The sequence below is a fragment of the Acanthochromis polyacanthus genome, chromosome 11 (genome assembly GCF_021347895.1).
Source record: "Acanthochromis polyacanthus isolate Apoly-LR-REF ecotype Palm Island chromosome 11, KAUST_Apoly_ChrSc, whole genome shotgun sequence".
Taxonomy (NCBI): domain Eukaryota; kingdom Metazoa; phylum Chordata; class Actinopteri; family Pomacentridae; genus Acanthochromis; species Acanthochromis polyacanthus.
In genome coordinates this window covers 33,076,226-33,090,517 of record NC_067123.1, presented here as the reverse complement: position 1 = coordinate 33,090,517, position 14,292 = coordinate 33,076,226, and the positions used below count along the sequence as shown (strand labels likewise).

The window sequence follows — 14,292 nt, the reverse complement described above, 5'->3', positions numbered from 1 at the left end:
CATTGAACTGTGAGGTGATATGATACAGCATTTTTCAGTCCCACCCTTCTTGGCAGTTTAAAAATTCATCCTTAAATTCACTGTTCTGTCTCTGAGGCTGGTGTTGTGTGCCTTGTGTCCTTTCCTCCCCTGAAATTACAACACTCACGGTTGTTTGTGCCAAAATATGTCCCATTCCTGGTTGCTTATGTCAGGGTGTGAGCCTCGGGCTACACAAATTCATTCCCTGGCTTTTCACTAAATAAATACAGATGTTAATCACAGGCTCTTGGACAGTTTGAGCATCTTTTAGAATCTATTGTACAGTTTTCATGTGGAAAATAATTGGATAAATATCCAGTCGGGGCTGCACAGTGAATCAGCTGGAATAATTAGACTTTAAAAATGGGCCACATCTAAAACTCGAGCTGGTTCTGTAGTAAAACGGCTCATAAATACCCAGAGCATCACACCTCCTCCTCACACTTCATACAAAAAAGGCTTCAAAAGCTGTGGAAAAACCAAAAGCAGTATTTCAGAGTAGATATTTCACAATAAAAGACTTTTATGCAGGAATAAGGTGCAGAAAATACAACCACTGCCAGCAAGACGTTTGCACTTTCAGGACACATTAAACTCCAAGTGTATTTTGCATTCTCTGTGGCGAGTTTTCCATTATTGCCTCCTCAGACTGTGAAGGAAAACCCTCCTGACTGTGCTGCTGCCCGGCCAGTAAAAAGAGATTCTGATTGCATGTAACAGGCTGCAGTCAACGACTCACTTTTTCCGATGGGGAGCGTCTAACACACACACTCACACTCACACACACTCACACACACTCCTTTGTCGCTGCGGTTTCGTTGCAAGGTAAGACCATTTATGCTTCTATTAGAATTATTAGGAACCAGGTTTGTGTTTGGTAAAGTTATTGTGGCGATCAATAGTGCCGGGTTTCCTCTCTGTGATTCGTTACTTTGCACTTTTTTTCAATTCTGCCAACAACGAAGCTGCCAAAATTAAAGCAAACTCCGCGTGAAACTGTGAGAAATTAAACGCTGCACGTTTTTGGAGATGGTTAATTCAAAGTATCGCGAATCCATGGTGATTTTTATAGAGGAATCTTTTGAATGTGTTGCCTATTTAAAGCAGAGACGAGTCCAGAAATGTTTCATGAAAGTGACCAGATGGAGTACCGAAAGTCTCTGAGCCAACGCACCAAAACTGAAAAGCCATAACTGAAGAACAGGAAATCTGTTACAACCCCAAAGAAATAAACAAAAGTTAAAAAGTCTGCTAGGAAAGCTTTGTTAGAAAATATTGGGATAGTCATGTTTTATTATATAGTCCCTGCTGCTGTTTGATGCTTCAGGTAAGTCTAAGACAACATCTATAGGGAAAAAATTAGGATCAAAATGAACATTTAAAAAAAGATTGTATTCAACATTACAAAAGTAACTAAATGCATGTTAAAAGAGCATTTCCGATTTCAGTAGCAGAGGTATGGCACAAATACTGACCAAACTGTCCAAAAATGAGTACTGTTTAAGGAGGTTATCCCTCACATTGGGATTTCAGTTCAAAAACTGTATAAACTGTGAAAATAACAGGAAATATCTACAAAATATGGATATTTTCAGCTGATTTAAACAGAGTTAAACAGTATGATTTTCACTGTTTTTAACTTTATACTACTTTTGATGTGGGCATTTTTAATTAAATTTTAGTTTTGAGCAGTTTTTCTGTGTCATCGCCCCTTTTTTTACTCTCAACATACATTAATACATACAGTGATTTTACTCGATATTACCTGTAGTTTAACAAAACAAGGACAATCTGCCATTTCTTCTGTACTTAATATACATGTTTTTTCTTTCAGATATGGCAAAAAAAAGTAAAATAACAATAGCTTGTGCTGATTTGATTGTGATTTTATTTAAAATGAACAAATTAATGTTTGTTTTTTTTAAGTAGCAGCACCTCTTTTGCTTTGTAGACACTCATATTTGAATTCTGCTGCTGTTCGATGCTGCAGGTATTTCATAAATGCAATGGAAAGACTCCTACAAACAGCTGGAAGCAACAAGTTAAACTTCAGCTTCTTTTAATGTTTTATAGTCTGTTCGTGTCTCAACAGCGTGGGCCTTTTGCATTTCCTGTGATGATGCTGGTGTTGCAGTCATCAACGGTGCTTTCATGTGCACTTCAATGCCTTCATTGAATTCACTGAAACTTGGATGACTTTGGATGTGACAAAATAATGGTTTGGATCAGGAAAATAATAATTATGTGGCACCTCTGTGTAAAATCTTTTTCCTTTGTTTTTTTTTATTAAGCATAAGATCATATTTACTGTTAAGTTAAAACTGCAGTATGACAGCTTCATTTCACTGTTATTCACTTTTCTATTAAACAGTAAATCTACTCATCTATAAAACTCTCAATTTGTCCTCCACACAACAGTTTGTCTGGAAATGTCATCACAATTCATGTGTTTAGTTTACTGGCTTTGCTGATCCAAACAAAAGCTTTGATCAGCAAAATATCGTTCAGTGAATAAAAGGCTGTCTGTCACGATGCCAGCGTGTCTGATTCTTGATGTTTCAGGTGGTTGGAGATGCTCCAGCGGACAGTGAGCAGAGCCTGGCTCTGCCTGTCCTGCTGCCTGCTGCTGGCTGTCTGTTCCCCAGCAGAGGATGCAGGATCAGCAGGTTCTCTTCACTTTGAGCAAATGTCAGGGGAGCCAGACGTAGAGGACTTGGAGTGGGGATCTGGATCGTCTATTCTGCACCTGCTCCACAGCTTCCCTGCCGACAGCCCCTTCATAACGGAGACCCCAGAAAAACCAGTTAACTGCACCCAGCGCTTCTGGTTACCGCCGTCCCCTCCGATCTGCTGGGAAAACATCGCTGGGCCCGAAGAGTTTGCAAAGTCCCGTCTGCTTGTTCTGCAGAACAGGGCTGCGCTGCAGGCGGTGTCCACCTCCAGCGGGGTGGAAGAAGGGGGAGTCTCCTACGACTACCAGGCCAGAGAGGAGGTCCAGGGGATTCGCTCAGAGCACCAGAAGATGGTAGAAACTATGCAGACCATGGAGACAGTGTTTGTTGGTCTGGCAGAGAAGAGGAAAGAAGGGAAGGACCAAGGAGCACTAACAAGGTGAGAAAGAGGCACCTGTGGAGAATGAATTTATCTGGTCTATGGGCAGAATGACCTAAGGAACAATACAAACCCTATTTATACTGAAAGAAAAGGTTCCAAATGTTCTTATGAGACTTGACCTACATTATAACAGAACAAGCCATGTCTTTATTATAATATATAAGCTCTTATTTTGAAAACCATTTGTTGAACAAAAAGGTCCTTGGAGTGAAAAGAGTGAAGCAAGCTCCAGCAGCAGCTCACCAGGTACTGATGGAAGTATTTCCCCAAATACTTAATGTATGAATTAAGTCACGCTGCTGTCTGATGTATATACAGTCAAGCCTGAAATTATTCATACCCCTAGCAAATGTTGATTTGAAGTTACTTCAAATAAATCATCAAATAAAAGCTGAGAAATCATTTTATCCACAATGATGCCTCTTGTACATCATCTGATTATCTTTTGGGAAACACCTGTGTCATTTCTAATTAAAAAACAAACGTGCTGGTTGAAGAAAAGTAACTTTTAAGTCAAATTTTGTGAGGGGTATGAATAATTCCAGGCTTGATTGAATATCAGATAGCTGATGCAGATTTGTTTCATGATGTTGCACCTGTGTGTGTGTGTGAGATGTTTCTTATGCATCTTCATGCTCTTTTTTTTAGAAAATAGAATCACAGTCTTTAACAAGTGAAGAATTAATCAAGAATGACAAAAAGATATGTATCTTAATTGTAATTTTGGTACCAATTTCACCGTCTTAGCTCGGCATGTTAGCACCATCATTTTGACTAATTAGCACTATGAAAACAATGTTAGCTGATACTGATGGGAGTATCATTGGTTTTGTAAGTGACGGATGAACAGAAATCTTGGCCTGATGGTGGCTCCAGATCAAACGCCAAGAGTTTATTCAAGTCAGTAGAGTTTATAATTGGTTTGGGAGTCATGAATGTCCCAAATCATTTCAACAAACAGGAGAAGTGAAATTGCTGGTGAGGTAATCATCAACATGATACTAGTTCTTCCTCTGGGGATCATGAATGTTTGTACAGAGGGTCACAGCAATCCATCTAGCAGTTGTTCTCTTTTTCAGACTAGAAACATTCTGCAAGATGTTTAATGACATGCGACAAAGATTCCCAACTAGCTGAAGCCAGGAGTTGTGTTTTATGTGTTGTTACCATCAGGCATCGACCACATAATGCTGCAATCCCTAAAGCCCACTGAAATACATATCCTTCTAATCTGACATTCTCTTTCTCAACAAATAATGTTCATATTATGTCTTAATAATGCGACTTTTCTGCGACGTTTCTTCTGCAATCATACAGTTTAGTGGTGTAGCAGCTGAATAAGTGAGGATGATGTGAATATTTCTCCCCTGGTTTCTTCTTTAGTGATGCAGGGATGAAGACATTTGTGTGTGTTTGGCACATCTATATTTATATACAGACTAAATCTACTGTACTTTGCAGAGATCAGTCACAATAAACAGCTCCAAGCCTCACTTCAGCTACGTTTCCAGCTGGCTTTGAATTCAAAAACTGTTCCAAGGCCAGCTGTGGGGGCTAGTCCTGAATTATTATTACCGGTGAGGGGCTTGGGAACCCTGGATCAGTGTTGCTTGTTTGCAAAAAACGTAACAGACGGAAGATGGAGTGGAAACATCTCCCAGACAAGCTGAGTCATTTCAAGTGTTTTCCAACAGTCATTTGTCGGGACATCTGGCCGAGACGAGGCTCTGGCACTAAAATGGTTGTAGATCATTTAACATTGAACTCAGTGCTTTGAGATGTAAGAACAAGAAGCCGTGTATTTGGGGGAACACGTTTTGCATGTTAGACTGTGTTTTTTGTCAGAAAGTTTCATATTTACTTGTGGTTTCTCATCTTGTTCAGCATGAAGGAGCATCTGGCCAACACGAGGGATGCTATAGAGGGCAGAGAGCACATGGCAAACCACCTGGAGAAGCAGTTTTCTACTTTAGAGAAGAATCTGCTCAACATGCAGCTTCGACTCAGCAAATTCATCCGACAGTGACGACCCTGGAAACACCAACCCCCTTATTGCAACTGTATTTATACATGAATGTACAACAATGTAGCATGCATGGTCAGGATTATTTTAGTTTTTAATATGAGAACAAAAACACACTTGATAAGCACCTTATTGTTATATCAGCACATGTACCACAGCAAAAAGTGTAACCTGGAATCGGCAGATCAATAAACTTCACATTATCAGGGAGTTTTGATGAATATCTAACTGTTAAATCAAGTTTTTGTTTGCAAGCATGTTCCGTGTGGAGATTTCATGGTCGTATTAAACCTCTAGTAAAACTGCAAGACACTTGTGAAGCTTGGAGGAGAATAAGTGAGTTGTTTAACACCCCATTCAGAGTTCATAAACTGTACTTTAACATGCGTCTCTTCAGGATATAAAAAGCATTCGGTGCAAAAAAAAAAGTCATACAGCGTGAATCTTTATTTTAATATCAAATCTAAACCACAAATTTGTAAATAGACAAGGAGGACGCCTTCTACACTGTATACACGTTAAATATTCACATCTATTAGGCTGAGAGTGAATGTTTCATTTGGAAAAACAGCAGGTATTTTGCAGTTATGCTGGAAAAAACAGAGGTATTTGTATTTTGATTAGCTCCAACAATTTTCAAGTATTTATTGTGATCTACTCAGAGTTCAAAACATGACCGTATCGTTTTAACAAAAACTACAGCATCATGTGTAACCTACTATCAGTAACGGCACATTTTGCTTTCAAATCAATGCTTGACAACGGCCCCAAAATAAAGAGCTCCCTCGGTCGTGTTTTAAAGGCAATAGTAAGTCTGGAGTTCAGACATCTGTGCTGCAGCTGTGTGGAATGGATCGGAGTGAGCTCATTTCACTTTTCCTGATGGTAGTGAATGCAAAATAAGCATAAAATGTAAGACTTTGCTGACAGAAAACCTTCAGTCTCGGTATACAGGCCAAAAGCCCATTCTGATGCATAAAACAATAAAAATAATTTCAAAAATATGCCTGTGTAGAGGTAATCAATTAAGCCGCAAACCTGCTTTTTTAGGGGCCATTGTTAGAAATTCAGTTTGTCGGCATCAGTTATTTATCATAGACGTGTGGTGAAACTTCTATGTTCTTCTAAGACTCTCTGTGTCGTTGTGGTTGAAGCTGATCTTTCAGTCTTCACTTGATTTCACATCAATCCCATGCGGGTTTTACTTTCAGCTCCGTGTCCTCTAACTCTTTCCAAAATTCCTACAGATGAACTCTGTCAGTGCGTTTAAAAGCACTGAGAAAGTTCAAAGCGTCTCTTGTGCCAGCCACTTTACTCTCGATGACAGGCGGGACGACTACATGTAATAACATCCATCCAGATGGGAAACTCATCCAGCTTTCCTCTGTTTTTTAAAAATCACCTTCCTCTTCTTGCATTTGCTCCAAAGACTTGAGGTAATCCCGAGCCAAGATCTTCTTAGGCAGGATATCTGTCAGAGTAAAGAAAACATTACACCGAGTCAAAGTCAATACCAGACTCAGTGCTTGGCCTCTGCTTGTGAAACATCTAGTTTCATGCTAATTGCTAAAAAAGCAAAAACATTTGGTGCATTTTGACTGGAAGAACTTATTAGGATGATGTGAAATAAAAACCGTTTCCATGTTGGATGTGTGGCTGTAGTCTGTTTGCCTCAGCAGACTACTTGTTGATTATTGTTTCAACTACTTTATATTTTACCATAAAATGGACCAGTTTGTTTCGTCACTAATATTTGGTTGTGATACTTTTGTCTGTAGGTAAAAACTGAGCATTTAAAATGACTAAGAAGGGGAAAAAAATGACAGCATTACCAACAATATCGATTTATTAGGCAGGCGATGCATGAATGTGGTTTTATGTTTAATAATGATTTGCTGCTGAATCTCTTTTGCACTTAAAAACTTAAGTGATTTTCAATTATCCTTCATAATGGAACAGACCTAAATGCACTTGTTCATGTATTGTTTAAATGTATGACATTTAAAGTCGATGAGCTCTAATGTGCAGCGGTCGCATTAGAAATAAGCGGCTGCACTTAGTGGTAAGATAATTAAGTTTTATATTCAACATAGCTCTCCATTATAACAACCTGGTGCCATGAATGAAGTAGGTGGCACAAGATCAGTCCATTTTGTGTGGAAGAAGAGTCAAATGAGCCATAAAACATCGTCTTTAGTGGATGTGTGCACTGGGTCTGAAGAACGCCTCAGTTAGCAAACAAAGCAGATCACCACCACAGTGATACTTATTACTTTTAAAAGGGTTTTAGGTTTAGAAAAATGGCTTGGCAATGTCAAGCATGCTTCGTAGTCAAGCCCTTGGGTTTATTTTTCAGCAGAAAAGCAACTAGTTTATGTCAACGAGAGCAGGTTCGGACCCAGGGTTTATTTCTTGAGTCGTCCCAGGGGTTCTTGGGTAACTGAGATTCTGCAGATTTGAGCTGCATGAGGTTGCTGAAATAAAAAGTTCTTGGCTTCTTTAATGTTTTTCCTGGGGAAGCCAAATGCACGTGTTCTAAATACGGAGGAGGACTGATACCCTGCTTCTCTGCCAGAAATCGACGCTTAAATCTGAAGGAGACTGTGCGCTTGCTATCAGGACCCCTCAGGTTAGAAAATACTTCAGGAGATAAAGCCTACAAAATCTGTGACTTCTTTTAAAACACTTCTAAAACCCATGTTTGTTGACTCACTTTTATGTTCTCTATTCATGCCTTATTAAGCTTTTTGACTGCTTGTTGCTGCTGTAGTTTGTGCTTTTCTCGATCTCTTTGTACTTCTCTGGCTCCTAGTTGCATGGCTTCCTCTACACTAAGGCCAATACACCACTCATAGAGCATCTTTGCATTCATTGGGCTTTCCAAGTACAATTTTGTAGGATCTTAACTGTAAATATTAAGGTCAGGACTCCACAATATTAAAACACGCATGTCTCTCTGCTGTACTGCACTATTGTCAGCCTACCTCATGTAGGCTCCTGTATTTATGGCTAATAACTGTATCAGCACTGAACTTTGGTTCACTGAAATTTTGCACTATAAACTCAGGTTCACTTAAAGTGAGCTCTTTTAAACATATCTATTGTTTTGCATAGCATTGTAACCCGTTTCCTTAATGCACATCTGATGCTCTGTAAGTAATTTGACAGCAAACAAAAAGGAAATTCCTGTTCAATTTACTTGGCCAACAGAGTCAATTCTGAAAAAAATGACATAACTAGCTGAGATTATTAATTACGTTACTTTTAAATTGTCATACTTAATAACATTGCTAGTCTGCACTTTAATATTAGGGTGAATTTTTGTTTTATATGATATTGTTAGGTCCTTACCTTATTAAACTTCTACCACCTGTCTGATTTCTCTACTGGAATACATACTCAAAGGCTGCTGTTTGTCAATGTGTTATATAAAAATTGCTGACTTGAATTAATTATTAATGTTTTATTGCTTTGATTACTCTAAGATAAGCCTTATTAACCCCTAAGCTGAGATTTTGTAGTGTTACAGCAGCATGTGTGACAGTACAAATTGATTTTTCCAAGAGTAGAAATACTGACAAATAAACACTGGTGTTGCAGAGATTCTTGTATTGTAGAGAACTTGATGCTTTCTAAATGAACACAATCACCACAATGCACGGGTTTAAATGTGGTGAGTGTCCCTTACTAGCATCTGTTGGTATTGATACTGTAAATTTTGCAGATTTGCACCTGTATTACATTGTTAAATGTATCTAAATGATTATTATGCTGACTTCTGGATATCATGCTTTTGCTCTGTCTGTCAAAATATTTCGTAAACCTTTCATTTTGCAAGTGTTGTAAATACGGATATTACTATATCATTTATTATATACTATGTCCACATTTGCGTCTCAGAGGATGGACAGGAGGTCAGGCTGCTATCTGTCTAACCCTGCAGGTGTTTGTCTCACCTGTGAGGAAGTGGAAGGTCTCGGTCTCCTCCGCGGTGCTCGCCAGGTCGCTGTACGACAGGCTGTTGGTTTCCTTCCCGGAGCCGTTGTTGAACGAGGACAGAGCTAGATGCTGGACGAACAGCTCCTTAAACGACACGAGAAAAGTCAACAACCGACAGCTTAATTCAACACAAACGCTCACAGCTAACGGAGGTGCTAACGGCGCTAGTAGCTAAGTGAAGCGGCGGGTTAGCTGCTCACCGTCGCCTTGGTGGTGAGAAACAGAGCGTCCTGGTTGATGCTGGACACGTCTGGGGAGCTCTTCATGATCAGTCTCACCCTGGAGATGGGCAGCGAGATGTTCCTCTTGGTGCTCGACGTTTGGTCGTCTTTGTCGGGAGTATTTTGAGACATCTTCATGAGGACGCAGCGCCAGACAGTCGGAACTTCAAGTACTGTTTTGAACGGTGACGCGGTTTCTTCTTCTTCGTGTTGACGACGCTTGGCGGCCTTTTCACTGCAGCAGCGACACCTGCCGGACAGGAGGAGCCTCAATCTGAAAACACGGTTAACCCTCCTGTTGTCTTCATTTACGGGCACCAAAGAGTTTCTTGTCTGAAAAACAATCAAAAAAAATTCTGCAAAAAAACCCAAAAAACATATCCTCAAGTTTATAAAAAATTGTAAAATCTTCAGGAAGAAAATTCCAAAACTTCCTTAAAAGCGCTGTTTAACAAAATCCCCAAATTGGCACACTCACATTCACACCTACGGGCAATTTAGAGTAATCAATTAACCTCAGCATATTTTTGGACTGTGGGAGGAAGCCGGAGTGCCCGGAGAAAACCCACGCATGCAGAGGGAGAACATGCAAACTCCATGCAGAAAGATCCCAGGCCCAGGCCGGGATTTGAACGAAAGTGCTAACCAGTACACCACTGTGCAAGCCAATATATATTAGTAATAAGACTTCTAATATTTTCTTTAAGAACATTCACAAAAAAAGTCAACCAAAATCCATCAAATTTCGCTAGATTTTGGTTGATTTTTTAAAATAAATTATATATTAAAAATTGTTATTATAATTATGATTATTATTATAGCGGGGATGGTTTTTGTTCTTAGTTTGGCGCAGTGTCCTCCAATCCATTGGTGGCGTTTGACTTCGGCGACGCCAGAATATCAACCACAGAAGAAGACGTTCTCTCAGGAGAAACTGCCGAAGAAGAATAGTGGCGCTAGCAATGGCGCTACACAAATAAACAATCTGGGTCGTGATTAAATTTGAGCAATGTCACGAGTACTTTAGTGTCAAATTTGGCCCTCTAAAGTTTACGTGTTGCAGGAATAAGACACATTTTCTGGTGACATTTTTTGGAGTCACATTTTTCGGAAACTGACGCGAAACGGTGAGCAGGAGCAGTTTCATCTCATTGTTGAGTTGCGTTCGTTTCGTCGTACGCTGGCGTCGTTTTGTGAGCGCTGAGGATGCCGCTGGGTTTAAAACCATGCTGCGCCATCTGCAAGACCAACTCTTCCTCCATGTGGAAGAAAGGAAACCAGGGGGAAATCCTCTGCAACAACTGCACCGGGAAGAGCAGCAGCGGCGCGGCGTCAGGACCCTGTATGTCCTCCAACACTCAGCCCAGCAATGGCGGGGGGAAGCAGGTCAGTCACACCGAGGACAGGCTGCCTCCACAGGGCCTGGTTGTTGTGGGGTACACGCCCAGAAATCTTTAAGGGTTAAACTGATAGTTGAACTATTTTCAAGTTAGAAATATAATACGTGAGACACTGTGCACCTACTTTCTTTGTATGCTTCACCCTTATCACAGTGAATGCAGACTTCTTAGAGCAGTGGTTCTTATACTGTTCGTCTTAGAATTAATTTTATTATGAGAATATTTAAAGCTAGATTCATATGTAAAGGAGCGCCTTTGAAATAGTTGCTTTTGTAAATTTTGTTTAATTTTAGTTTGGGTGAGTGAGCATTTAAATAGTCGAGGAGACAAGATGGAATAGGTGGTGAGGGCATAAAGTTTACCAACCAGGTCTTCTTACATAATACACCAAGTATATAACTAATAAAAATCAAAACACACCTACTGTTTGTGATGTTAATTTAAAAAAATCCAACACTAGAAATTCTCTCCATAGCCTAATGATAACTTATCTAATTACAGCAACTTATCACAAAATCAAAAAAAGGTTTTTTAATTGCCCCTCAGCTGTCTGTTGCCTTTTTTAGTTACTTTATTCATTAGAGAGGCCACATTTTTATATAGCTTCAGAAAAGCATCCATACACATATTAGACTCACTACTGAGGAGATCCAGCTTTGAAAAAAAAAGGTCTTAATTGGCATGACAGAAAAAAATAATTAAACTTCAGTAAACAGATCCGACGTTTACTGAAGGTAAAATGATATCCCAACATTTTCAATCAGCTATATTGTAATCTTTTAATTGTCTTTAATGCATAATTTGAATGTCAGATAGACAGATCCAGGGCAATTTTGTTTATTATAGTTACTTTTAATTAAAAATGATTAATGCATAAACACATTCAGGGTTAAGCTTCAGACGAAGAGGCCTAACAACACGGTTGCATCCATCCTTTGTTCTGGTTCTGCTTTTGGAAGCAAAAAAAATCTGACTGTACTCTGAAAGTATAAATATTGCAGATGCTTAATTGGCAAATAATACTTTTCCAGGACAGTAAAAGCACCTTTTCATTTAGAAATATGGAAATCTGCTCTAGTCTCAGTTTTAAACGGTTCAATGCAGAATATATATATTTTTTTACCAGAAACAACCAAAACTCAATATTTTTCTGTTATTTTGCAGACTGAACAATATTATGTTTGTGTTTTTTTCCAGTCAAAGCAGGAGATCCACAGGAGGTCTGCACGACTGAGAAGCACCAAGTACAAAGCTCCTGCATCTGAGAAGAAAGTGTCTACAAAAGGAAAAGGCAGGAGACACATATTCAAACTCAAAAACGTAAGTTACCGGAGCGATTGAGAATATTGCCTCCCTAGTGAGTTTATGCATCTGACACCTGTGTATGATCTCTTTCTTTAGCCAATCAAAGCACCTGAATCTGTAGCAACAATCATCACATCAGAATCTGTATTTTATAAGGTATGTTGTTCATTCTTATCAAGCAATAATAATAAATTGTTCTGCTTCATATTAGAAATGATTGTATCATAATTCACACTCTTCTGATCGGAACACGTGTCCTGATGTGGTTTCGGTGTTTATTAGTCCAGTAGCAGCACAGCTTTGGTAAAATATAACCGCCGTGCTGGATGTGAGAGAATAAGTCAGACCACTGTCATGTTTTGTTCACAGGGTGTTTACTACCAAACAGGAGATGTGATCAAGGTAACAGATGAGGAAGACGGGAAGCCGTACTATGCACAGATCCGAGGCTTCGTGCAGGACCAGTACTGTGAAAAGAGTGCAGCGCTGACTTGGCTCATCCCCACTCAGGCGAGCCCAAAGGACCAGTTTGATCCGGGGACGTACATCGTTGGTGAGTTATTAAGAATTAAAATATTTTTGTTTGTCTTAAAGTAGACTCGGCTTCAACAACCATGTGTGTTGTCTCAGGTCCAGAGGAGGATCTGCCCAGAAAGATGGAGTACCTGGAGTTTGTGTGCCACGCCCCCTCTGAATACTTCAAATCACGAAGCTCTCCGTTCCCCACCATCCCCATACGGCCGGAAAAAGGCTACATCTGGGCTCATATAGGACCCACTCCGGCCCTCACTGTCAAAGAGTCTGTCAGCGGCAGCAGCTAACAGGACTGTGATATGGACTGAGTCTGTTGCTTTTCTAAACAGCTAAATGTACATTTATGTAAGATAATGAAAACAACAGTGGTCGTCAGCCACAGCCATCGCTCCGGTGTAAAGACGAGTCGTAGTTTGATACAAAAGAAAACAGGTGTGACAAGTTGTTTACACAGCTGTGACACTGAAATATTACTTTTGTATTTGGTATTAAACAAAAAGCTCTTTTTTCACTTCAAAGCTTGCGTGTGAGTCTTATTCTGGTTTTTATATTTTGACAGAATTAAGCTGTTGCAATACAATGATGTTAGAAAAGTTACAATAACATAAACAGCATAAAACTTAAAGTGTCATAATTGTTCATAAAGAGATGCTGCAGTTTATGATGCAGCAGATCTGGTGTGTCACTTTGCTCCAGCTTCTTGATGTTCACCAAATTTATATCTGAGTTGTGTGAGGATGATGTGCAGCATGATCCTAAAAGTAAGTAGGTCTCCTGTGTGAGTAAGTAGTGTTGTGTTAGATTGTGATGATCACTTTTTAAATCATGCAAATCTCAAAAGTTTTAAAATACAACATTCTTAAATCATATTGCAGTTATTCTGTTGCACATCATGTTTCTCCATCATAGATTGTATAAAAAAGGGATTTAGATTCTGGGTCTGAAAAGTGAAGCCAATGAAGAAGTGGCTCAAATATGCATTCCTTCTGACAGCCAGCAGGGGGCGACTTCATAAGTCACATTGTATGGAAGTCTGAGAAATGGACCATTTCTCACTTGATCTGTTGCGTCAGTGATCATTTTCCTAATGAGCTTATAGTCTCAGCCACTAGTTTCAAGACTTTTTGAATGTAGCATGGTGTTTATTTAGTAACTTATGGTTCAATTGAGAAGGAAATAAGCAATAAAAGTATGTTTTAGCATGGGCTACCATGCGATTGACAGGTCACAGCTAAATTCTAAACCATCTCTGCAGTGTCCATCTCAGACTGGTCAGATGTGATTGAATGCACACACTACCAATACATTATTCTGATTACTTAAGTGTGCAGGATTTTGTTGCATCTACTGCTCCCCAAAATCAGAGACTTCAAACATGACATTGTCTGGGTTACCCCAGACTTTTGAACGGTAGTGTGGTAGTTTCTACCATAGATTTTATTAGAAAGTCGATGGTTTCTGCTCCAATCATTTCATGGACAGCAATTCAGGTCTTTGTATTCAGACTTTTAACAAGGACACATATTTTTCTGCTCTAGTGGGCTTGAGATGCTGAACCTTAGCAGATTCTACTGTATTCATGGAAAAAATAAAATCTTAAACTGCCCTTGCATGACAACTATCACACATGTATCTGGGTTTTTGGGTAATGGTTTTAGTGGTGGTCATATTAGCT

At 39.4% G+C, this 14,292-nt stretch overlaps 3 protein-coding genes across 3 annotated transcripts; 2 read left to right on the top strand and 1 right to left on the bottom strand.

Annotated features, from left to right (window-relative positions):
- Window positions 1-678: 678 nt before the first annotated feature.
- si:ch211-57n23.1 (uncharacterized) lies at window positions 679-5,368 on the top strand. The gene is made up of 3 exons (XM_022202309.2): window positions 679-846; window positions 2,584-3,132; window positions 5,020-5,368. Exons 2-3 carry the CDS (start codon window positions 2,594-2,596, stop codon window positions 5,159-5,161), a joined length of 681 nt encoding a protein of 226 aa, XP_022058001.1. The 5' UTR covers window positions 679-846; window positions 2,584-2,593; the 3' UTR covers window positions 5,162-5,368.
- A 218-nt stretch (window positions 5,369-5,586) lies between these two features.
- Window positions 5,587-9,600, bottom strand: chrac1 (chromatin accessibility complex subunit 1). The gene is made up of 3 exons (XM_022202312.2): window positions 9,358-9,600; window positions 9,115-9,241; window positions 5,587-6,629 (listed from the first exon to the last, which is right to left on the bottom strand). The coding sequence occupies exons 1-3, from the start codon at window positions 9,514-9,516 to the stop codon at window positions 6,550-6,552; spliced, it is 366 nt and encodes a 121-aa protein (XP_022058004.2). The 5' UTR covers window positions 9,517-9,600; the 3' UTR covers window positions 5,587-6,549.
- A 683-nt stretch (window positions 9,601-10,283) lies between these two features.
- On the top strand, window positions 10,284-13,135 carry gatad1 (GATA zinc finger domain containing 1). Its single transcript, XM_022202306.2, has 5 exons — window positions 10,284-10,764; window positions 11,976-12,098; window positions 12,180-12,239; window positions 12,453-12,636; window positions 12,714-13,135. The coding sequence occupies exons 1-5, from the start codon at window positions 10,585-10,587 to the stop codon at window positions 12,902-12,904; spliced, it is 738 nt and encodes a 245-aa protein (XP_022057998.2). The 5' UTR covers window positions 10,284-10,584; the 3' UTR covers window positions 12,905-13,135.
- The last annotated feature ends 1,157 nt before the right edge of the window (window positions 13,136-14,292 follow it).

Bases quoted from the DNA above. Each gene is read 5' to 3' on its own strand.
- si:ch211-57n23.1 (XM_022202309.2), top strand. From the start codon at position 2,594: ATGCTCCAGCGGACAGTGAGCAGAGCCTGGCTCTGCCTGTCCTGCTGC. The intron at 3,133-5,019 runs GTGAGAAAGAGG...CATCTTGTTCAG, and splicing joins GACCAAGGAGCACTAACAAG to CATGAAGGAGCATCTGGCCA.
- chrac1 (XM_022202312.2), bottom strand. From the start codon at position 9,516: ATGAAGATGTCTCAAAATACTCCCGACAAAGACGACCAAACGTCGAGC. The intron at 9,242-9,357 runs GTGAGCAGCTAA...GTGTCGTTTAAG, and splicing joins TTCTCACCACCAAGGCGACG to GAGCTGTTCGTCCAGCATCT. The intron at 6,630-9,114 runs GTGAGACAAACA...TTACTCTGACAG, and splicing joins GACCTTCCACTTCCTCACAG to ATATCCTGCCTAAGAAGATC.
- gatad1 (XM_022202306.2), top strand. From the start codon at position 10,585: ATGCCGCTGGGTTTAAAACCATGCTGCGCCATCTGCAAGACCAACTCT. The intron at 10,765-11,975 runs GTCAGTCACACC...GTTTTTTTCCAG, and splicing joins GCAATGGCGGGGGGAAGCAG to TCAAAGCAGGAGATCCACAG. The intron at 12,637-12,713 runs GTGAGTTATTAA...GTGTTGTCTCAG, and splicing joins TCCGGGGACGTACATCGTTG to GTCCAGAGGAGGATCTGCCC.